The following is a 25,140-nucleotide window of genomic DNA, read 5'->3' as shown; positions in this document are numbered from 1 at the left end:
TTAGCCACAGCAACAGAATTATTTAACCCTCTGAAACATTCTCTTCCTCCATTACTGCTATGCTATCCTTAAACCAAAAATGCTACCTACTCTGTGTTTTCCATTCCCTATATTTTCTGAGCACCTTGTAACTGGGAACATTTAATATCCAGATAAGCCTTCCTTAAATGAGGGCTTATTATAACCACAACATTATAAACAAATCAGGCAATCTGTGCCTGTAACTCCCCAATCTTATTAACTACATTCTGTGCATTCACATTCATGCAGGGTCACTGATACCAATGTGAACCGTGACCTCTGGTTGCTTGCCCTGCCCCAGAAAAATGTCCCGTGGCCATTCTTTTCATCCTAACACCAGGGAGGCAACAAACTGTCCTAGAGTCATGTTGGCAGTCACAGAAATGCCTGACCCCTAAATAAACAATCCCCTATCAGTATTGTCCTTCCATTCTTCTTCCTTCCTCCTACACAGCTGAGCCACTCTTATACTGCCACAGGCCTGGGTCTTGCTGCACTTCGTCAAGGATACATTGGCCACATCTGCTTAGTCAACACAATAATCATGTTTCATCAACTTAAAGTGACCCCAAACAGCTTTATTTTAAAACACAAACTTTGAACTAATGAAATAAAAAGGGAAAATGCTGGAGAAACTCAATAGGTCTGGCAACGTCTTGGGAGAGAGCAAACAACATTGAGTCCAATGTGACTACTTCAGAAGAAACGTATAAAACTATCTTGTAAAATTATTCCTCAGGCAAAATATACTGAGGAAATAATAATCACATTATTGTAAATGAGTCAGAAATTAGTATAGCTGCATTTGCAAGATGTCATTCTGTTCTTAACCTTGACTTTCAAAATACACACTGTAAGACTTACCTCCATGTTCCTGTAAAACTGTACAAACTACTGGTACACCTTGGCAATCTTGGTGGTTCAATTCCATCCAAATGCATGATAATTGATGGAATGCCATAAAACAGCAGATATTTCATATAGAAAAATAAAGTATGAGCAAAACCAAGGCCACCTAGGAGAGAAAAATATGATAATCTACACTGGAACTGTTCACTTCCCAAAACCTCTCTGTACATTAGTTTAACATATGGATGTAACAATAGTGCCCTCTTGTGGTATGAATAGAATAATAATATATTTTGCATGATCTGTTAAACATAGAGGAGACATGGTCTCATAAACTATATAACTATTACTCGGTATGTTATACGTAATGGTCAATACATCTTGAGATTAAAGAGTAATTATTCAGAGCAGCAATAGGTGGGGAGTGATGTTCCACACTGATTACTGCTGAGACAAGACTGTTTCCGATTTGTTTTAATGATGTGGACACAAGTTCTACCTCTGGAGCTGACCATCAAATTGAGAGGGATAGTCAACACTGAAGAGGACTGCAACAAATTACAAAGGAAATAAATAATTGGCAAATGAATTTCAAAACAAATATGTGTACAGAATAGAAGAGTGACATTACATGGAAAGTGTAAATTTAGGTGGGGTAAGGGAATAAAGGATTGTTGGAAAAGAAATAAATATATCTCTACAAAGTTCTGCCACAGGTTCACAAGGCTATTACAAAAACAAACCAAGCAGTTGTCTGCAATTGAAAAAAAAGAGAGAAGTTATGCTAAACTTGTATCAAGCCTTAGTTCAGTCCCCATCTGAGTATTGCATGCAGTTCAGATTGCTATTGCAAAAATGATATTGAAGGACTGGAGATGATGCAGAGAAGATTTATAAAGGATGATATAAGAAATGGGTGGTGTTTCTGGAAAAGATATCAAAGAGAGAAAGCTGAGGGGTGACCTAATAAATGTATTTGAAAATAATGAAAGGTTTTGAAAGAGTGAATATAGAAACAATGTTTCCATTTATTTGAGGGAGAGGAGGAAGAGAGGAAAGCAATTTTTTAGGCCATCAATGCAAATCAGCAATAAATATATTAGAAAATTGAAACAAAGCTTATTTATCGAAAGAGTTGTGAGAATGTAGAATTCACTACCACAGGGAGTGATTGAAGCAAATTGAATAGGTGTCTTTCATGTGAAGCTGAAATATTTGTATGGACTGGCTGGGCCAAGCCTGTCTAAGCCTGGAATTTTCTCCGATCAGACACATTGGTACAACATTATTTATGCATGGCATTTGTACTTATCTCATTATTCAAGTTATCATTAAGTGTCATCTTTACATTTGCTATCTCCCTGGCAAATAACAAAATAAAATAACAGCTTTACATTTCTGCCATCTCTCCAGCATGTGCTGTGGTATTTCCTCTTAATTCTAATCACACCCTTCCCTCTTTATTGACCTGTATGTAAAATATCTTACTATTTTTGCTTATGTTCCTAAAAACGTTAATTGCATAGTTCCTCTTTGCCTCCCCAATTGTACTTCTGACTTCTTGCCTAATCTCTTTAAAACTTCTTTAATTATGCATTCCTCTGCAGGGTGTATATAATTATTGCACGCCTCTTTGCTATCTCTCAACTGCTTCCTTAAATTTTTATTCATCCGTGGAGTCTCATGTGTTTAATTTGCTCTTTCTTTTTAATGAAACATATTTTTGCTGTACTCTGTTGAACACTTTTTTTTTTAAAAAGAGTGCTTCCAATTGTAGTTCTACATTGCTGTTTGCCAACATATTTTGCCAATTTTGTTTCCTGCAAGTTTCATTCTCAGCCACTCAAAATCACCTTTTCTCCGATCTATAAATTTGTTTATTTGTCACACTTACACTTGAAAGAATATAAAGATTATTGACATTATTGCCTAGATATTCCCCAACTTTTACTTAACGTTTCTGCTCTGGTTCATTCCCATTACCAAATCCAGTGGTGAACCTTTAGCTGTTGTGCTTTTACATATTTTATTTTAAAAAGTCCTGTGAACACCACAAGAACTCAATTCCTGTATCTCCTTTATGTACTGTTTCTGTCCATCAGGGCTTTTGAAATTCACCATGGTTATTCTTCCATTTATTAATTCTGAAGAACATTTGTATATTTCTTCCTCCATTTCTCTTCTATCTATTAGATGATCTGTGGATTACATCAATAGTATAATGGATATTTTATCATCTTTTATCTCCATCTATATGGCTTTTATTTTAGACTCGCCAATACTCTTTATTTTTTCTATTGTCAGCTACTTCACCTCTCCAATTTCTCCCTTTATCTTTTCATCTATTATGTACTATACCCTACAGTGTTTCGTTCCCAGTTCTGATCTTTCTTAGCCATGCCCTCCACAATAGGCGTTTCCCTGGTCCCCAATGCCTAATCTTCACCATGGACATCCAATCCCTATATAACTCCATCCGCCATGACCAGGGCCTCCAAGCCCTCCGTTGTTTTTTCTCCCGACGTCCCCACCACACCTTTCCACTGACACTAATTCTTTTGGCTGAACTGGTCCTCACCCTCAATAATTTCTCCTTCGAATCCTCCCATTTCCTCCAGACAAAAGGGGTAGCCATGGGCATCCGTATGGGCCCCAGCTATGCCTGTCTCTTTGTCGGATGTGGAACAGTCCATCTTCCGCAGTTATACCGGCATCACTCCCCACCTCTTCCTCCGCTACATTGATGACTGCATTGGCGCCACCTTGTGCTCCCATGAGGACGTTGAACAGTTCATCAATTTCACCAATACATTCCACCCCGACCTTAAATTCACGTGGATCATCTCAGACACCTCCCTCCCCTTCCTGGACCTCTCCATCTCCATTAACGGTGACCGATTTAACACTGACACTTTCTACAAACCTGACTCCCACAGCTACCTGGATTACAACTCCTCCCACCCTGCTTTTTCTAAAAATGCTATCCTTATTCCCAATTCCTCCGCCTCCGCCGCATCTGCTCCCAGCAAGACCAGTTCCACCACAGAACACACCAGCTGGCCACCTTCTTTAAAGGCCGCAATTTCCCCTCCCACATGGTTAATGATGCCCTCCAACGCATCTCATCCACTTTCTGCACCTCCACCCTCGAACCCCACCCCTTCAACCGCAACAACGACAGAACCCCCCCCAGTCCTTCCACCCTACGAACCTCCGTATACGTTGCATCATCCTCCACCATTTCCACCACCTACAAATGGACCCCACCACCAGAGGTATATTTCCCTCACCACTCCTATCCACTTTCCGTAAAGACCATTTCCTTCACGACTACCTTGTCAGGTCCACGCATCTGCCCCCCCCACAACCAAACAACCCACCCTCCCCTCCCGGCACCTTCCACGTCTCTGAAGGAACTGCAAAACCTGCACCCACACCTCCCCCTTCACCTCTGTCCAAGGCCCCAAAGGAGCCTTCCACATCCATCAAAGTTTCACCTGCACTTCCACAGGTCATGTACTGTATCTGTTGCTCCCGATGCGGTCTCCTCTACATTGGGTAGGCAGGACGCCTACTTGCAGAGTGCTTCAGAGAACATCTCTGGGACACCCACACCCCCAAACCCCACTGCCCCATGGCTGAACACTTCAATTCCCCCTCTCACTCCGCTGAGGACATGCAGGTCCTGGGCCTCCTCCATCGCCATTCCTCAACTACTGGATGCCTGGAGGAAGAATGCCTCATCTTCTGCCTCAGGACCCTCCAACCCCAGGGCATCAATGTGGACTTCACCAGTTTCCTCATTTCCCCTCCCCCCACCTTACCCCAGTTCCAACCTTCCAGTTCAGCACTGCCCTCATGACCTGTCCTACCTGCCCATCTTCCTTCCCACCCATCCACATCCATTACACCATCTCCATCCACCTATTGCACTCTCAGCTACCTTCCCCCAAGCCCCATTCCCCTCCCATTTATCTCTTCACCCCCAAGGCTCCCAGCCTCATTCCTGAAGGGCTTTTGCCTGAAACATCGATTTCTGCTCCTCAGATGCTGCCTGCCCTGCTGTTCTTTTGCAGCACCACTCTCTCGACTAATATCTCCGTAATGCCTATTGCTCCCAGTGCTTGACTGCCTCCAACTCCTCTGTTTTATTTGACTGTGCTTATTGCTGTACAGACACTTCCACTTGTTTAAATAGTGCTCTCTTTATGTTTAAATCAACTTTTTAAGACCCTTGTTCTATAACTATTTATTGTCTTGTCATCAATATCCTCTCTTACTTCCTTTTGCTCCTAAGTCCTCCTGCTCTGTTCTGTCAGTATTATCCCCAGAGAAAACACTCCTTACTATTTTAAAGCCTTTACCACCTCCTATTGATCATTTCTTCAGCATGCCACATCAGAATTATTCTTTCCAATCTTAGAACAGGAGCCAATATCTCAAAAAAAAAGAGCAACCCTTTTCTCCCCCACACCAACCCTCTGGCCGCGTAGCTCTTGATCTATCTGCTCCTGTGCCAATTTGCACAAGCCTTAGAAACCAAATCTGAAAATAATTACCTTCAATGTCTTGCATTTAAATTAGAGCCTTACTCTTGCTACTCTTTCAGCAATCCTGCTTGCCTGTTCATAGGTAGGGTAATGAGTCCAACATGTACAATGACAACTCAATTACCCCCTTCTCTTTCCAAGTTCCTCTCCAGCTGCCCCGAAATATATCTTAGTCCCAGGTAGGCAACAAATCATCCGTCCTCCCATTCCCTCTAATTAGAGACAAAACAGAGGTTGCTGGAAAAGCTCAGCAATCTGGCAGCATCCATGAAGAGAAATCAAAGTTAATGTTTTGGGTCCAGTGACCTTTCCTCTAATTAGAGTACCTATTTACACATATTCCTATTCTGCTCTTTCCCACTCCGCATAGTCTTCTGAACCAGGTACGTTTGTTTGTATTGTGGCTTTCCTCACTGCTGACTTTCTCCATTTCCTTGCAGGTAGATTAGATTACTTAGATTACTTACAGTGTGGAAACAGGCCCTTCAGCCCAGCAAGTCCACACCGCCCCGCCGAAGCGCAACCCACCCATACCCCTACATTTACCCCTTACCTAACACTACGGGCAATTTAGCACGGCCAATTCACCTGACCTGCACATCTTTGGACTGTGGGAGGAAACCGGAGCACCCGGAGGAAACCCACGCAGACACGGGGAGAACGTGCAAACTCCACACAGTCAGTCGCCTGAGGCGGGTATTGAACCCAGGTCTCTGGCGCTGTGAGGCAGCAGTGCTAACCACTGTGCCACCGTGCCGCCCACAGGTAGTTGAGTACATTGCACCTATTGGTCACAATATTGCACATTTCAGTTCACCTTTTAATTTTTTTAAATTATAGCAGTTTTCACTTCAGTTGTCAGCATTCAACTCAACTAGCATCCAACACAGCACAGCACAGCACTTTTACTCAGAAGTGTCAAAACTGCATTAAAGTGAATATTACACTCTACATTTTAGAATACTAAAAAAAAACTGGTACTGTGCGCTCAGTCTCCTTTCTTTTAAAGGAAAACTATTGAGTCCAATTTAAAAATGATTGCCTTCTCAAGTATGGATCTTTTATTCAACAAATCTTTGATTTTTAAACTTATTACTAACCTTCAAAGTAAGGAGTTTTCTTCTGATATTGTTAGATGCAATACTGTATTTTGTAACTTGTTTTGTCAAGATTTCATTACCAGTTAGATGACTATATTGTCAGGCTCACTTTACAAATAGCATGGTGGATACACAAATACTCTAGGATATATAAGTTAATCTAAATCTCAATCCAATCTTTTGTAATCCCCAAACATAATTCCCCAGAACACTGAAAGAATATGTGGATAATATAATGATCAGAATCTTATAGGGGTCTGAGCAACAAGGGCTGTGGTGAGAATTAAGGCAGGACTGAACAACGTGTCCGGTGAGGCCCATCGCAACTCTGGGAGCATCCAATCAAACTATTCAGCAATGTTATGACACACATCTGGTGCAGGAGGGAGTATCTTCAAATGTTATATCTCACAAAATATGTCACTAATCGCACTTACTGCTCTATATACCATCCTTCACAATAACAATCTCTATCAATCGTGATTTTACCTGAAATTCACAGCTTCACCCTCTCAAACTTAGCAGTGCTACAAGCTTCACACTTTGCATTATGGCAGCCACATCACCCAAACATGCTGCATCACACTCACTGACATGCTACCTTCTCTCTTGTAGGACAAAGTGTTGCAGAACCAGAAACAAGAGTATCTAAGAGTCAGGAGATGGGCACAGCTGTAGGCCTTCACACTGAGGTTGGAGATGGTGATCACCATCACAGGAGCAATCAATCCAAAGGCTATAGTTAACTGCAGGAATGAATTCATCAAATATGACAGTATCCTCATACCCAATCCTCCTCCCGAAACCACAATCTCTTCCGGCTGCAACTGTAGGTTATAAGCACACAATTCTTCCTTCCCTCACTGAAACATAACCCTGGTGGTTTTCTTTATCTCTACAAACCCTCATATACCACAGTTGCATAAATAATCGCACTATACACTTAATGTGCTGCAGCTGTAGATACAAGAAACCGTTGAATAAAACCATTACTTTGTTTTCCCTGTCAAAATTAATTCAAAATCAAAATACAGGTTTCACCTCTTTTAATACAAAGAAAGCTCAGACCAGGTGAAAAGACATCCACCTCTTTGAACATTCTGTTGCTTGCCCCTCACAACATCTCCATTTTTGACTCAAGACCCACTTGTAGCAGTTTTATCAGGCAAAAAACAGCTTCAGGTACTATACAAATGTAAACAGTTATTGTTCAACAGCTCTATTTCATCAGAATATGCATTTGCAGCAAGACATTGGAAAGTGATTCGAATGTGAATTTAGAAGGAATGCAGATAACACCAAAATAGATGGTTGTAGGGGACAATGAGGAAGATTATCTCAGAGTACAATGGGACCATGGTCAGGTGGGCTGATGGACTGAGGAGTGGCAGATGGTATTTAATCTAGCTAAGTGTGAGGTGTTGCATTTTAGTGAGGCAAATCAGGGCAGGACTTATACACTTAGTAGTAGGGTCCTGGGGAGTGTTGCCGAAGAAAGAAATCTTGAGGTGCAAGCTCATAGTTCCTTGAAAGTGGAGTCAAGGTAGACAGGATAGTGACAGTACACTTGCCTTTATTGGTCAGTGCATTGAGTATAGGAGTTGGGAGGGGCCATGTTGCAGCTATACAGGATATTGGTAGACCACTTTTGGAATATTGCATTCAATTCTGGTCTCTCTGCTACAGAAAGGATGTTGTGAAATTTGGAGGAGTTCAGAAAAGGTTTACAAGCATGTTGCTGAGGTTGGGGAGTTTGAGCTATGGGGAGAGGCTGAAGAGACCAGGGCTGTTTTCCCTGGAGCATCAGAGACTGAGGGATGACCAAATGGAGATTTACAAAATCATGAGGGGCATTGATAGGGTGATTAGCCAAGATCCTTTTCCCAGGATAGGGAAGTCCAAAACTAGAGGGCACAGATTTAGGGTGAGAGGGAAAAGATTTAAAAGTGAAGGCTGGCACAATTACATGTATAGGAAGAGTTTAGAGGGATATGGGCCAAATGCTGGCAAATGGGATTATATCGGTTTAGAATATCTGGTCAGCATGCACAAGTTGGTCTGAAGGGTCTGTTTCCATGCTGTCGAACTCTATGACTCTAAGTCATATATAAGGTAGGAAAATAATGACTTATAACTTTCAACAGAAAATGGCAATACGTACCAAATTTAATAAGACACTGCTTGTTGTCCTATATAGAGAAGAATAATGAAACTAAAGGGGAGGCTGAAGGAAGTGGTAAGAGAGTTGGGTAACTGGAATATAATGAGGTGATGGACGAGAGGGGGATAAAGTTAAAGCACATGGGAAGGAAGGGTGAATCGTGGTTCCCTCATCAAAATAAGTGAATTTCCATTTGATAAACAAAATTGGTGTTGTGATTCTGTTCACTGTTTACGACTATCAAGCTATAACAGAACTGTAAAATAGACCATACTAATAATTTACATCGTTTTATATGTCCAAACCCAATAATTACCATTCAACCAGCATCACTACATATTGATTCTCCATTTAATTCACAGCATTCAGAGGGTTTCGCTGTGTGCACACTGATTGTCAATTTTCCTGACATAACCGCTGCAAATATATATCATAAAGTACCTAACTGGCTGTGGAACACTTTGGGATATTTTGAGTTTGTGACAGCTACTGTTTAAATGCAAGTACTTTCTTTCATCAACTTAAACTGTAGAAACTTTCAGTTCAAAACAACTTACAGATTCAGTTCAAAACGAACAGGCTACCTTTGTTCTATGGCATTGCCACGCCAATGGAAAAGAGCAATTATAACGTTTTGTTAGCTCACAGTGAGGCCCATGTAATACATGAGCTCCATACAGAAGACATATGACCTTCAAGAAAGAAGAAGCAAATGAAGTATGCAAGTTGATTTGAATTTAATCAGTGATGGAGTGCTGCTGATTTCAGTCGCTTCAGTCCATTGTCTAAACTGAATGAACTCCCAACTATGTGCCAAATGTACCACGATGCTTACAGAATTTTTGAACTAATTAAGAATTAAGCATAAGTATGTGTTTAAATACCTGTAAGGGATTCAATCACGCTGAACAAATTTATTAGAATTCTTTGAGGAGCTAATAAGCAGGATGGATAAAGCGGAAGCAGTGCATGTAATATATTTGGATTTTCAGAAGACAGTTGAGAAGGTACAATAATTTAGGCTACTTAGCATAAAAGCTCATGGTATCAGTGGTAGTATATTAGCTAGGATAGATAGTTGTCTCACAGAAGACAGAGAGTTATGAAAAGGGGGGCATTTTCAGGATGATAACTAGTGAAGTGGAACAGGGTTCAGTGCTAGGGCCACAATTATTCCCAACATTTATTACTGATTGGATGAGGAAAGTAAATAAACTATAGCCAAATTTGCAGATAACACAAAAATAGCTGGAAGGCAAGTGATGTGGATGACACAAAGAGTTTGCAGAGGGATATTAAGCAAGTGAGCAAAAAATTGACAGATGGATTATGTGGGAAAATGTGAGGCTAAACACTTTGGCAAGAAGAATAGAGGAGCTCAACATAATTTAAATGGAGAGGACTGTGGAAAACTACAGCACAGAGGAATCTAGGAATCCTCTTGCTAAAGTCACAAAATGCTCACGTAAAAGTTCAGCTGGTAATAAAGAAGACAAATGAAATGTTGTCCTTAATTTCAAAGGGAATGGAGTATCAAATCAGGGAGGTAACACTAAAATGATACAGAGAACAGTCGGAAAAGTGAACAGTTAACAGCTTTGGGATCCCTAACGAAGGAAAGATTTAATTGCATTGGGGGCAGTGCAAAGAAGGTTCATTAGGTTGATCTTAGGTCTGGTGGGAATGTCTTATGGGAAGTTGAGTAGGTTGGCATCACTAGAATCTAGAAGAGTGAGAGGTGACCTTATTGAAACACATAGGTTTCTTAGGAACTCGACAGTGGAGCTATTGAGAGGTTGTTTCGTCTTGTGAGAGAGTCTAGAACCAGAGGGCATTATCTCAGAATAAGGCATCACCCATTTAAGACAGAGTTGAAGAGGACTCTCTTCTCTTAGAGGGTTGTAGTCTGTGGAATTCTTTACATAGCAGGCTGTAAAGACAGGCTCATTATGTCTATTCAACATCGAGACAGACAAATCTTTAATCATTAAGGGATTCTAGGTTTATGAGGAAAGACAGATGAGGACTATTAAGATCATCCATGATCTCATCAAATGGCAGAGCAGACTCGATGGGCTGAATAGCCTATGTCTGCACCTGCGTCTTATGGCACTCATGTGAAAGCAAAGAACTGCTGTCCAATCTTATTATTCTATCAACTCATAATATATTCTTCAATACAAGATCATTTGTACATTTTATTATAAAGTGACAGATATCGCACAAACCTAAAGTCCAGTAAGAGGCAGATTCCAATATTGTTTCTTGCTGCTGAATTGCATGAATATACATGAGTTGAAGCATGGACTCTGTCAGACACCACCAGAACAAAATGCGCACTCCACTCAGCAACAAACATGCAAGGTCTTTTTTGGGAACTGACACCTTTGGTTTTCTCATCTGTTTCATTTGAAAGTAAAAAGAAAACAAAAGCAAGTAAATCCAGTTTGAAGTAGAGAAGTACTTACTTGTCTCATTTTATTTGTTTTTACTACAATCACCAACAAAATTCATTATAAAATCATGACAATCAAGGAAATTCTATTTCAGTTTCAAACAAGATTTATTAAATCCCCAATTGTTTTTCCCTGATATAAAGTCAACATGTAGTATGCATATTAATATAACAATCAGGAGCAGGAGTTGGCCTTCTGGTCCCATGAGTCTACGCCACTTTTAACATGATCATGGGTAATCTAATTATGATCAGGCTGTCTACTTCCCTGTCTATTCCCTAAACCATTTGACTCCCTTATCAGTCAAGAAGTCAGTCTTAAAATTATTGACTGATCCTACTTCCACTACTCTAGGGAAAAAAGTTCCACAGACTAAGGAAAAACAAAAGGACTGCAGTTGCTGTAAATCAGAAACAAAAACAGAAGTCGCTGGAAAAGCTCAGCAAGTCTGGCAGCATCCATGAAGAGAAATCAGAGTAAATGTTTCGGGTCCGGTGACCCTTCCTCAGAACTGATGGTAGCTAGAAAAATGTTGGTTTATCTGCAGAAGATAGGATGTGGGGAGAGGTAAGGAGTAAACAATAGGTGGGGTTGGAGCCCAAAGAGAGAGAAGAGTTGGACAGACAAAGGAGTGGATAACAATCAGGCTAGGAGAGTGATTAGCTGTTTTGGAGACTGTTAATGGACAACAATAAACAGTGTTGGAAATGTGTTGCTGGAAAAGCGCAGCAGGTCAGGCAGCATCCAGGGAACAGGAGAATCGACGTTTCGGGCATAAGCCCTTCTTCAGGAATGAGGAAAGTTTGTCCAGCAGGCTAAGATAAAAGGTAGGGAGGAGGGACTTGGGGGAGGGGGGGGGGGGCGTCGGAAATGTGATAGGTGGAAAGAGGTCAAGGTGAGGGTGATAGGTCAGACTGGGGTGGGGGCGGAGAGGTCGGGAAGAAGATTGCAGGTTAGGAAGGCGGTGCTGAATTCGATGGATTTGACTGAGACAGGGTGGGGGGAGGGGAAATGAGGAAACTGGTCAGACCACAACAAAACGACGGTTGGAGGAAGAACGCCTCATCTTCCGCCTAGGAACCCTCCAACCACAAGGGATGAACTCGGATTTCACCAGTTTCCTCATTTCCCCTCCCCCCACCCTGTCTCAGTCAAATCCATCGAATTCAGCACCGCCTTCCTAACCTGCAATCTTCTTCCTGACCTCTCCGCCCCCATCTCAGTCTGACCTATCACCCTCACCTTGACCTCTTTCCACCTAGCACATTTCCGACGCCCCTCCCCCAAGTCCCTCCTCCCTACCTTTTACCTTAGCCTGCTGGACAAACTTTCCTCATTCCTGAAGAAGGGCTTATGCCCGAAACGTCGATTCTCCTGTTCCCTGGATGCTGCCTGACCTGCTGCGCTTTTCCAGCAACACATTTCCAGCTCTGATCTCCAGCATCTGCAGACCTCACTTTCTCCTCAACAATAAACAGTGTGCAATGGCAGACTATGTGATAACAAGGTCTGTGTGTGGGTTGGGGCTAGGACATGGGGGAGTACAGGCACTAAAACTATTGAACTCAATATTGAATCCAGAGGGCTGCAGAGCCCCAAGTGGAAAATGTGCTTGCACTGAGCTTCACTGGAGCACTGCAACAAGCCTGAGACAGAGATGTTGGCCAGGGAACTGGGTGGTGTGTTAAAGTGACAGGCATTGGAAGCTCAGGGTCTTTTTTTGCAGGCAGAACGTAGATATTTTGCGAAGAAGTCCACAGTCTATGCTTTATCTCCCCAGTGTAGAGGAGACCACAATGTAAAGCAGTGAATGCAGTAAACTGGATTGTGTGTAGAGTCAAGATTAGAGTAGTGCTGGAAAAGCACAGCAGGTCAGGCAGCATCTGAGAAGCAGGAAAATCAATGCTTCGAGCAAAAGCCCTTCATCAGGAATGAGGGCTGATGAAGCCTGATGAAGGGCTTTTGTCCGAAACATTGATTTTCCTGCTGCTTAGATGTTGCCTGACTTGCTGTGCTTTTCCAACCCTATTCTAATCTTGACTCTAATCTCCAGCATCTGCAGTACCCACTTTTGCCTGGATTGTGTGTAGTGCAGGTAAAGTGTTTCTTCACCCAGGAGATATGGTTAGGCCCTTGGATACTGAGGAGGGAGGAGATAGGTGCTACACCTTCAAAGGTTGCAGGGGAAGATGCCCTGGGGCTGTGGTGGTGGTGCTGGGAGTGAAGGAAGAGTGAACCAGTATGTCCCAGCGGTAACAGTCCCTGTGGAAGGTGAACAAGGGAGGAGAGGGGAATATGTGTCCCTTGGTGGCATCTCGTTGTAGGTGGTGGAAACGGTGACTGATGATCCTCTGGATATGGATGCTGGTAGGATGGTAGGTGAGGACAAGGGGAATCCTATCACTGTTGTGGGAGGAAAGTGTAGGAAATAGGTCAGACTCAGCTGAGGACCCTGTCGACAATTATGGGCGGCACAGTGGCACAGTGGTTAGCACTGCTGCCTCACAGCGCCAGAGACCCGGGTTCAATTCCCGACTCAGGCGACTGACTGTGTGGAGTTTGCACATTCTCCCCGTGTCTGCGTGGGTTTCCTCCGGGTGCTCCGGTTTCCTCCCACAATCCAAAAATGTGCGGGTCAGGTGAATTGGCCATGCTAAATTGCCCGTAGTGTTAGGTTAAAGGGGTAAATGTAAGGGTATGGGTGGGTTGCGCTTCGGCGGGTCGGTGTGGACTTGTTGGGCCGAAGGGCCTGTTTCCACACTGTAAGTAATCTAATCTAATGGTGCTGGGGAATCCTTGGTTCATTTGTGGGTGGGGGCCAGATTAGGACTGGAAAAAGGAATGTTCCACGTATCCCATGAAGAGACAGGCTTAACTGTGGCCCAATGCACATGCCCATGGCCACCTCTCTGACCTGAAGAAAAGAGAGGAGTTAAGAGAGAAGTTGTATAGGGTGAGGATGACCTCAGCCAGGCAGAGGAAGATGGTGGTGGTGGTGTCGGTTCAGACCTTTGCTTCAGGAAGTAGCAAAGAGCACTGAGACCATCCTGGTGGGAGATGAATGTGGAAAGGGATTGTACATCCATGATAAAGAGGTGGTGGCTGGAGCCTGCAAAGTGGAAATTCTAAAACTAGCATAAAGCATCAGAGGAAACGTGGATGTAAGTGGGCAGGAACAGCACCAGAGGAGAAAAGACCAAGTCAAGGTAGGAAGAGATGAGTTCTGTGGGGCAGCAGCAGGCAGAAACAATGGGTCTGCTTGGACAGCCTTGCTTGCTTGTGGATTTTTGCACGACTCTCAGCTTGGAGGTAATAGGAAGGGGAAGTCACAAGATGAAATGAGGTCAGTGACTGTCGTTGATACAATGGCCTGATGTTCCATGCTGGAGTCATGGTCTAGGGGAATATAGGAAGAGGAATCTGAGAGCTGGTGCACCGCCTCTATAATGTAGAGGTCGATCCGCCACAGTACAGCAGCTCCAATCTTATCGACAGGCTTAATAACAAAGTCAGGGTTGGAAATAAGCGCATGGAGTGCAGTCAGTTCTGTGGAAGACAGGTTGGTTTGGATGAAGGGGGTCAGAGAAATTGAGGCAACCAATTCTCAATGAATAGATCAAGTGCAGGTACCAGGCCAGAGGGAGGGGTCCAGGTGGAGAAAGTTGGGCAAAGGAATCTGTGGGATGAGGAGAGGACTCTTGTCCAAAGAAATGGGCATGGAGGTGAAGATGACAGAGAAAGAGTTCTACGTCATGTCATGCCTGATGTTCAATAAGGTGGGGATGCAAATGGATAAAACTGAGACATTTGCTGAGCGCAAAACGTTCAGCATTGGAGAGCTGAAGGTTAGGAGAGATGGTGAATACCCATCAGGAGGTGGGGTTGTGGGAGGGGATGGAGTCAGAAGGAAGAGGAAGGAAGGTCCCAGAGGGCCATGGGTATCTCTGAGCTGTAGGAGAAAGTGAGGTCTGCAGATGCTGGAGATCAGAGCTGAAAATGTGTTGCTGGAAAAGCGCAGCAGATCAGGCAGCATCCAAGGAGCAGGAGAATTGACATTTCGGGGATGAGCCTTTCTTCAGGCCTAAAACGTTGATTCTCCTGCTCCTTGGATGCTGCCTGACCTGCTGCGCTTTTCCAACAACACATTTTCAGCAGCTGTCTCTGAGTTGTTGCATATTGTGTGCTTTGATGCCTGAAAGGAAAATAAAAAGTTTTTTGTTAGCATTGCAAATGAGCCCGAGGATGAAGTAGAACAGCGGAGTGGTGCAATGCTGAGCGAGCATCATGCAATGCTGTTGAACAGCATCCAATAGTCTCCAGCAACTTCTGTATTTGTCCACAGACAAATGACCCACTGTGAAAAATGTTCTTGTCACCTCCATCTTCAGTGGGAACCCCCTTACTTTTAAGCTGTATCCTCAAGTCCCAGTGTGCCTTTTGGTTTTACTGACAAGTACCATTCTATTAATTTGATGATTTCCTCTGTAAGTGAAAGTCATATTTTACACTTAAAGGTGTAAACAAAGTTGTGGTTTGGGTTAGTAGGTACCTTCAAAACATAACTTGCTGTTTATCATTCATCCATCAAATCAAAGCCTCACATCATTAGCCCCTCTACAACTGGTTTGGTTTTATTTTAATCAAACTAGCAAATAAAAAAAAACATTCCACAAATGTTCAATCTTTTTGAAGTTAGTCTTCCACTTGGAAAAGTGAAGACATTTTTATAAAAATCACCTTGTATTAATTGCGCTTTATTTTCAACTTGCTCACTTTCTATTTTACAAAAAAAGGGAACTTTCCTCACTCCAGTCATAACTGAGCAGGTTAAAACTTTTTATGATGGGATCCATGACAGGTAAACATGAAAATTATGTTGCTGTGAGAAGGCGGCAATAGACATTATGGGGTTGGACTTTCCTTTCTTCCTTCTTCTGGAAACATGATAGGGTCACTGACAGAGAATCGCTGCATTTTTCTAGAAGGCATTTAACTTGATACACAGGGCCAGATCGAGCTACATTTTTATTCCCTTGGAGGGAATGGAATGCCACTTTGGTGTAGCAGTTCAAAGGCAGCAGCCATTTAAAAGGGCCAGAGGGGCTTGAAATTAAAGACAACCAAAGAGAAACAAAATATCTAAAATGATAGAAACAACATCAAATCTTCAGCTATGTCAAGAGTTTTTTTATCTTGCCATATCTCTTTTAGTCCCACTGTTGTAAAAATTACCTTCGTTAAAAGCATTTTAGTTTCAATAACTTACTATTGGTGTAACACAATAGCCAGGATGAATACAGCAAGACCCAGCATAAATGAGCTGAATGACCCATAACAGTTTGTGGGAAAACTACAGAAACCAGAATCATGTTAACAGCGTGACAGAGAGCAGATTGATCATACAAAATCAGTGTTTCATCAAAAATTCCAAATACATCACTTTTCAAGGTGTAAGCTTTGAAAATTGCTTATATAACTTTGAACAAAATAATTAATGAAGTGTTACCATGTTAGTCACTAAAATATAAATATTGCCCTTCAATAACTTACAGGATAAAGTCCAAAAACAAAAAAAAAGTGTCGTAATTAGAAGTCAGGTTTAAGTTATAAAGGGAATGTTATATGTTCAAATAAAAGTGAATCTATTAATTTACCTGATTAATGAAGTCATCGTAGCATATGATGGGTCCATTGTGAAATATAGGATAATAGAATATATATGCCAACAGCCAGCAGAAGGATACACCAAGCCTTCGAGGTCCATCATAGTACCAGCAGTACTCTAAACTGAAACTTGTGTATCGCAGATTGCAAAGAGCCAAGCAGAATAAAAGCAGGAAGTATTCATTCTCTGTCTCATACCAGCTTTTCTAAAATAAATAAGAAGTATTACCTTGACATCAAGAGAAGAAATAAATACGTAGTCTTAAAAATTAAGATTGAACTGAAATAGGTTCCACAAATATACAAAGAAAGAGCTCAACCAACCATTCTGACATTAAATACTTTCATGTTATTTTTTAATGAATATCACCAAAGGGTTGGCAGTATAACAGCAAAGTTATTGCATTAATAATCCAGAGTCACAGGCTACCATTCTGGAGGCATGAGTTCAAACTCCCATGATAACAGCAAGGGCTGGGGATGAGGATCTAAATATAATTAATAAATCTGGAATGTTACTCTCATTAAAATGGATTGTAAAACTACCAGATTGTTCTAAAGATCCAACTAGTCTATAAACATCTTTCATTGGAGGAAATCTGCCATCTTCACCTAGACATGACTCCAAAACCATACTAATGTGGTAGACTGTTCAATGCCCCGTGAAATGGCATAGCAAGCCATTCAGTTGTATTAAGTCACTACAGAAAGAAAGCCTGTGCATGTAACCCAAACCACATAGATTGGGGCAGTTCGCCACCATTTCCTCAAAGCCAATTATGGACAGACAATAAATGCTTACTCAATTAGCCAGATGGTTAGTTTACAATGCACAGTGATACCAACAGCATGGGTTTAATTTCCACATCAGCTGGAGTCAACATGAAGGACTCTCCTTTTCATCCTCTCCCCTTGCCTGAGGCATGCAGACCTTCAGGTTAAACTACCACCACTACTATCTCTCTCTAATGAGATACCAACCCTTTGGTCCAGTGGGACTATGACGACTCTACTTATATAATGCCATTACTGAGATAGTTTGTCTTTCTGCTTTCCCATTGACTATGAAGTATATAATTCAGCAAAAAAAAAAGAAAGCATACAAAATATTAATAAACTGTCAAAAAAATCCATGTAAGGCAGAATGATCAAACTGACAGGATTACAGCAATGTGGGATATGAAAGGTAAATTTTGTATTAAAACTGGTATTAGCATAAAATCACTATAAAAAAAACTTTATTTAATTTATGTACTCCCAAAATAGGATTTAGGGAAGGAAGTGGCAATTGGATCCAACTTGTCTACACAAATATCAGAAGAACAAGGCTGAATCTTCGGCTTTTTTTTGGCTAATTGCGAGTTGCATCAAGGTTTTTGCAGAGTTTTTGATGTGAGATTTCTCACAGTATTTTACCAAATTCACTTTGTTAACTGGATACTCACCTCAGGGTGTACCTCACATTTGACTCTAGACCTATTCTACCACGCTCTGTTCTCAGAGCAACACATCAATCACCAAATATCAGCCAAATGACTGGCATCATATGTGCCTATTCAGCAAAGACTGTTGTACACCCAAACGAACATTGGAAATCTAGCATTGTCCCGCACCAGCACCATAATGGTGCAGCAGCCATGAAGCCACACCTACTCACAGCGCATAGCTGGCCTGCGAAACATTCCTTCAACTGAGTTGCTGCTAAAAACACCACATCCTTAGCTATGCTCCATCTATACACCCTCACTAAGTCACTGATACTTTGTCCCCACTGTAGATCCATATCTAGTCTCTGTCCAGAATGGAAACATCACAAACAGGCAAGCAATTGGACAATTCAGTTATTATTTGCAGCCAGCAAAAATGAACACAAACAAAAGGAACAGAGGCTGCAGATTACCCACACAATACAAACCAAATGCTGGCATCATGACCAAATGTTATTTTACATTCCATAACTGGTTGCAGCCAGTTCTCATCTGGAACCAGGAGTCAATCTGGTCCTGTTTGTCTTGTACAAGGACAATTTCAACCTTCCCAATGACTTCCTCCTCCTTGGAAGACTGCCCCCCTCTCCCAGTTCTTCAGCATTTAGAACCTCACCTTATTGCCTTCTTCAACAGCATGATAGGGTGGCATACCATTCTATCCAGACAATACTGGATGGATCCCCAGATTGATTCAAGCAAGGTGGTGCATAGGGAACAATATATTTAGTGCAATTTTTGTCATTCCAAATTGAAATATGTTTTGTAAATGTCAAGTTCATTACAATTGCATTGAGTGGAACGTGCAGGAGGTGGACAAGTTGAATTTTCCAACAATATTATAATTTCCAAGTTGAAATGTTTTGTAATATTTGGAAAGAAAGATGTGATTCTAAAACATATGGAAGAATCATTTACTCCTGTTGACTTTACAAAGTTTTAGGTACTAATTAAATAACATTTATAGTAAAGTAAGTAACCAACCAAATAAATTGGAAAGCCACAAATCAACACGACTGAATACACATTTGTCACACATTTCAAACTAAACACCAAATGACATCACTGGATCTTCCCTGGATTCAGTAAAAGTTCAGAAAATATATACAGTTTTAGATCCATAATATGATTGAACTCTCCATCAAGATAGAGAGTGGGGTAACTGATTCTGAGACTAGGGCCCTGAATTTTCATAAGGGAAACTATATTGGTTTGAGGTGTGAGTTGGCTAGGATGGATTGGGAAACGTAGTGAAAGGAATGACAGCAGATTCAAATGGCAAACATTCAAAGAGTGTTTTGGGTAAACCCCAAAAATTGTTTATTGCAAGAGTGGAAAGAAACAGTGGCCAAACCATGGCTTATAAAGGAAGTTAAAGACAGAATTAGATGCAAAAAAAGTATGCAAATTACCAAGAATAAAACAATAGACCCAAGATTGGGAACAGTTTTGAAGTCAGGAAAGGAGAACCAAGGGATTGATTAAGAATCAGGAAAACAGAGCATATGAATAAGCTTACTGGAACTTAAGATCTGACTGTAAAAGTTTCTATAGGAACATAAAGAGAAAATGATTGGTGAAAAGTAATGTACATCCCTTATGGTCAGAAACAAGGGAATTCATAATGGGAAATAAAGAACAGAAGAACTAGAAGCAGAAGTAGGCCATCTGGCCCTTCAAGCCTTCTCTGCCATTCAATAAAATCATGGCTGATCTTTTCATGGCCTCAGCTCCACTTACCCGCCCTCTCACTGTAACCCTCAATTCCTTCATTGTTCAAAATATAAATCTATCTTAGCTTCAAAAACATTTACTTAAGTAGCATCAACAATTTCACTAGGGAAGGAATTCCAGATTCACAACCCTCTGGGTGAAGATATTCCTTCTCAATTCAGTTCTAAATCTGCTCCCCTTAATTTTGAGGCTATGCCCTCTTATTCTAGTTTCACCTGCAATGGAAACATCCTCTCTATGTCTATCTTATCCATTCCCTTCATAAATTTCTATAAAATCCCCCCTCAAATACCAATGAATATAATCCTAGTCTAGTCAGTCTCTCCTCATAAGCCAGCCCCCTCAGTAATAGGCCATCTTCAAGTTTGTCACTCAAAGGCCCCTCTTCACCCAAATCCCAACTCATCCAGTCAGCTCCTAGTTCCATCTACCTGGAGCACACTTCCCCCAGGTATGGAGCTCTCCAAGAGGGTCAGTCAGACAGAGGGAGAGAGAGGGAGTGAAAGAGATAGTTAGAGAGAGATTCAGACCGGAAGAGGGAGGGAACAACAGAGAGAGTCAGCCAGAGAGGAAGGAAGGAAGGAAGAAAGGGAAGGAAGGGAGAATGTGTGTGTGTGTGTAAATCTCAATACCAGTTTTGATCCTTTAACCTCCCACCTCTCATCACAGTCTACTCAGTCTCTCCTTGTAAGCCAACCCCCTCAATTCTGGAACCAACCTAGTGAACCTCTTCTGTACCCACTCCAGTATCAGTACATTTTTCTCAAGTAAGGAGACCAAAAACTGTATGCAGTACTTCAAATATAGCCTCACCGGCACCCTGTTTTTAAACTCAATCCCTTTAGCAATTAAGGACAAAATTCCATTTGCCTTTCTAATTACCTGTTGTACCTAAAGACCAACCTTCTGTCACTCATGCACAAGGACACCCAAGTCCCTCTACGTAACAGCATTCTGCAACTTTTTACCATTCAAGTAGTAATCCTTTTTACCGTTACTCCTACTAAAATGGATGACCTCACATTTATTAACAGTGTATTCCATCTGCCAGACCTTTGCCCACTCACTTAACGTATCTATGTTCCTCGGCAAAGTTTCACAGTCTTCTGCACACTTTGGTCTGCTACTCATCTTAGTGTCATCTACGAATTTTGACACATTACACGTGGTCCCCAACTCCAAATCATCTATGTAAATTGTGAATATTTGCAGTCCCAACACTGATCCCTAAAGCACAGCACTAGTTATTGATTGCTATTTTGGATGGCACTCATTTATCCCCACTCTTTGCTTCCTGTTAGTCAACCAATCCTTTATCCATGCTAATACTTTACCCCAAATGCTATGCATCCTTATCGTATATAACAGCTTCTTGTGCAGCACCTCGTTAAACGCCTTTTGGAAATCTAGGTACACCACATCTACTGGGTCCCCGTTGTCCATCATGCTCGTAATGTCTTCACAGAATTCCAAAAGATGACTTAAACATGACCTGCCCTTCATGAACACATGCTGCATCTGGCCAGTGGGACAATTTCTATCTAGATGCCTTACTATTTCTAAGAAATGGCAGATGAACTAAATGTTTGCTTTGTTCCTGCCTTCACAAAAGAAGGGCATGAACAACATAACAGAAATAATGGGGAACACGGGATTTCTGTATTGGTAGAGGAATCTATATTAGGCGAGAAATGGTGTTGGAGAAATTGATGGGATTGAAGATTGATAGATTAATAGGCCCTGGGGATTTATGTCCCAGAGTACTTAAGGAAATGGCTCTAGAAATAGTGGACACATTGGTGGTCATCATCCAAGATTCTTTAGATTCTGAAATAGTTCCTGCAGATTGGAGGATAGGTAATGAAACCCCACCATTTAAAAAAGGGAGGCAGACAGAAAACAGGGAATTATAGATGATTGAGTCTAACATTGGTAGTGGGGAAGATGCTAGTGTCCATTATCATGGAAAACAGAACACTTAAATCATGCTTCAAGGGTGTAACTAGTAGAGTTGACCAGGAAGCCACTGGATGTGATTTATTTGGACTTTTAGAAGGCTTTCGACAAAGTCCTACAGTGACTACTGGGGTAGGGCACAGATGGGTACTAGGACCCCAGCTATTCACAATGTATGTTAATGATTTAGATGAGGAAACTAAATGTAATATCTCAAATTTGCAGATGACACAAAGGTGTGGTGGGAGGGTGACTATGAGGAGAATGCAGAAATGTTGTAGTGTGATTTGGACAGGCTGAGTGAGTGAGCAAATGCAGGGCAAATGTAATACTGTATAATGTGGGCAAATAAGAGTTTATCCACTTTGGTAACAAAAATAGGAAGACAGATTATTATTTCTAATGGTAATAAATTGAGAGAGGGGAACTTTCACTGAGACCTGGGTGCCCTTGTGCACAATTCTCTGAAATTAAGCACTCAGGTGCAGCACACAGTAAAGAATGCAAACTACACATTGGCCTTCAGAGCAAGAGGATTCAGGTACAAAACAAGGATGTCTTTCTGCAATTATACTGGGCATTGGTGAGCCTATATCTGAAATGCTGTGTGCAGTTTTGGCTTCACAGAACATAGAACATTACAACGCAGTACAGGCCCTCTGGCCCTTGATGTTGCACCGACCTTTGGAACCAACCTGAAGCCTATCTATCCTATACAATTTCATTTACATCCATATGTTTATTCAATGATCATTTAAATGCCCTTAAAGTTGGTGAGTCTACAACTGTTACAGGGAGTGCGTTCCACACCTCTATTACTCTGAGTAAAGAAACTACCTCTGACATCTGTCCTATATCTATCACCCCTCAGTTTAAAGCTATGTCCCCTCGTGCTAGCCAACACCATCCAAGGAAAAAGGCTCTCACTGCCCACCCTATCTACCCCTCTGATTATCTTATATGTCTCAATTAAATCACCTCTCAAACTTCTTCTAACGAAAACAGCCTTAAGTCCCTCAGCCTTTCCTCATAAGACCTTCCCTCCATACCAGGCAACATCCTAATAAATCTCCTTTGAATCCTTTCCAAAGCTTCTACAGCCTACCTATAATATGGTGACCAGAACTATTTGCAATACACCGAAGTGCAGCTACAGCATGACCTCATGGCTCCAAAACTCAACCCCTCTATCAATAAAAACCAGCATACCAAATATCTTCTTAATAACCCTATCAACCTGGGTGACAACTTTTAGGGATCTATGTACATGAACACAAAGATCTCTCTGCTCATCTACACTACCAAAAATCTTACCATTAGCCCAGTATTCTTTATTCTTGTTTCTCCTTCCAAAGTGAATCACCTCACACTTTTCTGCATTAAACTCCATTTGCCACTTCTCAGCCCAGCGCTGCAGCTTATCCATGTCCCTCTATAACCTGCAACATCCTTCAGCATTATCCACAAATCCACTGACCGGACTGTCATCCACAAATTTACAAACCCATCCTCCTATGCCCTCATCTAGGTCATTTATAAAAATGACAAACAGCAGTTTGTCCAAAACAGATCCTTGCAGTACACCAATAGTAATTGAACTCCAAGATGAACATTTCCCATCAACCACCTTCTTTCAGCTAATCAATTTCTGATCCAAACTGCTAAATCACCCTCAATCCCACATCTCCGTTTTTTTGTGCAATTTTCTACCGGGGGAACCTTATCAACGCCACATTGAATTCATATACACCACATCAACCGCTTTACCCTCATCCACCTGTTTGGTCACCATCTCAAAGAACTCAATAAAGGTTTGCGAAGCACAATTTATGCTTCACAGAACCGTGTTGACTATCCCTAATCAACTTATTCCTCTCTAGATGATTATAAATCCTATCTCTTATAACCTTTTCCAACACTTTACCCACAACCAAAGTAAGGCTCATTGGTCTATAATTACCAGGGTTGTCTCTACTCCTCTTCTTGAACAAGGGTACAACATTTGCTATCCTCCAGTCTTCTATATTTCCTTATCTGAGGAAGAATGTTCTTGCTATAGAGGGAGTGCAGTGAAGGATGTCAAACTGATTCCTGGATGACAGGACTTAGTATGAGGAGAGACTAAGGGTTAGTTAGAATTGTATTCACTGGAGTTTAGAATGAGGAGTGGATCTAAAATTCCAACAGAACTAGACAGTTTAGACATAGGAAGGATGGTCTCAATGGTGAGATAGTCCAGAACCAGGGGTCATATTTTAAGGATAAGGGGTAAAGCTTTTATAACCTTTCTTCACACAGAGACCCTGTGGAATTCACTACCACAGAAAGTGGCTGAAGCCAAAACAATGCGTTTTCAAGGAGGAGGTAGATTAAGCTCCTGTGGCTAAAGTGATCAAGGAATAAGGAGGGAGGGTGGGATCAGTCATGAACATATGGAATGGCAGAGCAAGCGAGTCGTCAAATTGCCTATTTTGTATGTTTCTTAGTTTAAGAAGCAAAAATTCATTGCATAATAAGTCAAATGAAAACTATTGAATTATCACAAGCTTTTCTCATAATCCCAATCATTGCAGCTTTGTTACCATATATCTTTTTTTCCAGTTTTGAACAACGCAATAAACAAGAGGAACAATTCCTTCTCACTTAAGGTCCAGCAGTGCATTCATTCACTCCTGAAAGAAATCTATCTCCACCTACTGGTATAAACAAGAATTGGTAAAACCTGTCAAATGCCTTCAATATCACCGAATTTCAATTTGCAACACAGACAGAGAAGATATTTTGAAGAAAGTTATTGCTACAAACTCATGGAGTCAATTATATTTCCAAAGCTCTGTCAGCAGCTGTTACAGGCAAAGGAAATGGGGTTACACATGCCCCAATTTCCAAACAGCTCATTTTTGATATGAAGAGGCGGTCAATAAATTTCAATTAATTTGCTTTGCACAAAGTAGCCCTTTGTCAGGAATTGACAGCCCTCAACCATCGATGGTAGACCATCTAAAGTTGGTTGCTTGCCAATTTTACATGTCAGAGCAGGATGCTCAAGTGAATGTCCTGTTCATCACAGAATTTTTTTTTTGCTTTTTCTGTTCCATCTTTCATCATGTATTTGCCAACTTACACTTTTATCTATGCTGCCAATATGATGTTTTGTTCTTA

General features: G+C 41.5%; 1 protein-coding gene across 8 annotated transcripts in view; it reads right to left on the bottom strand.

The window, feature by feature from the left end:
- hhat (hedgehog acyltransferase) overlaps positions 1-25,140 on the bottom strand; it is a 251,337-nt gene that overhangs the window by 202,507 nt on the left and 23,690 nt on the right. For 7 of the 8 annotated variants that reach the window (XM_043695749.2, XM_087991309.1, XM_087991308.1 and 4 more), the window contains 3 exons: positions 16,792-17,007; positions 10,910-11,081; positions 886-1,036 (listed from right to left, as the gene is read on the bottom strand). In XM_043695749.2, coding sequence (XP_043551684.1) covers positions 886-1,036; positions 10,910-11,081; positions 16,792-17,007 — 539 coding nt within the window. The remainder of the gene's footprint in view (positions 1-885; positions 1,037-10,909; positions 11,082-16,791; positions 17,008-25,140) is intronic. The other variant, XM_087991310.1, reaches the window with a different exon arrangement.

This window comes from Chiloscyllium plagiosum, unplaced genomic scaffold, assembly GCF_037043375.1.
Source record: "Chiloscyllium plagiosum isolate Xiang-an unplaced genomic scaffold, Cpla_swu_hap1 HiC_scaffold_10, whole genome shotgun sequence".
Taxonomy (NCBI): domain Eukaryota; kingdom Metazoa; phylum Chordata; class Chondrichthyes; order Orectolobiformes; family Hemiscylliidae; genus Chiloscyllium; species Chiloscyllium plagiosum.
This window is presented reverse-complemented; position numbering and strand designations above follow the sequence as displayed.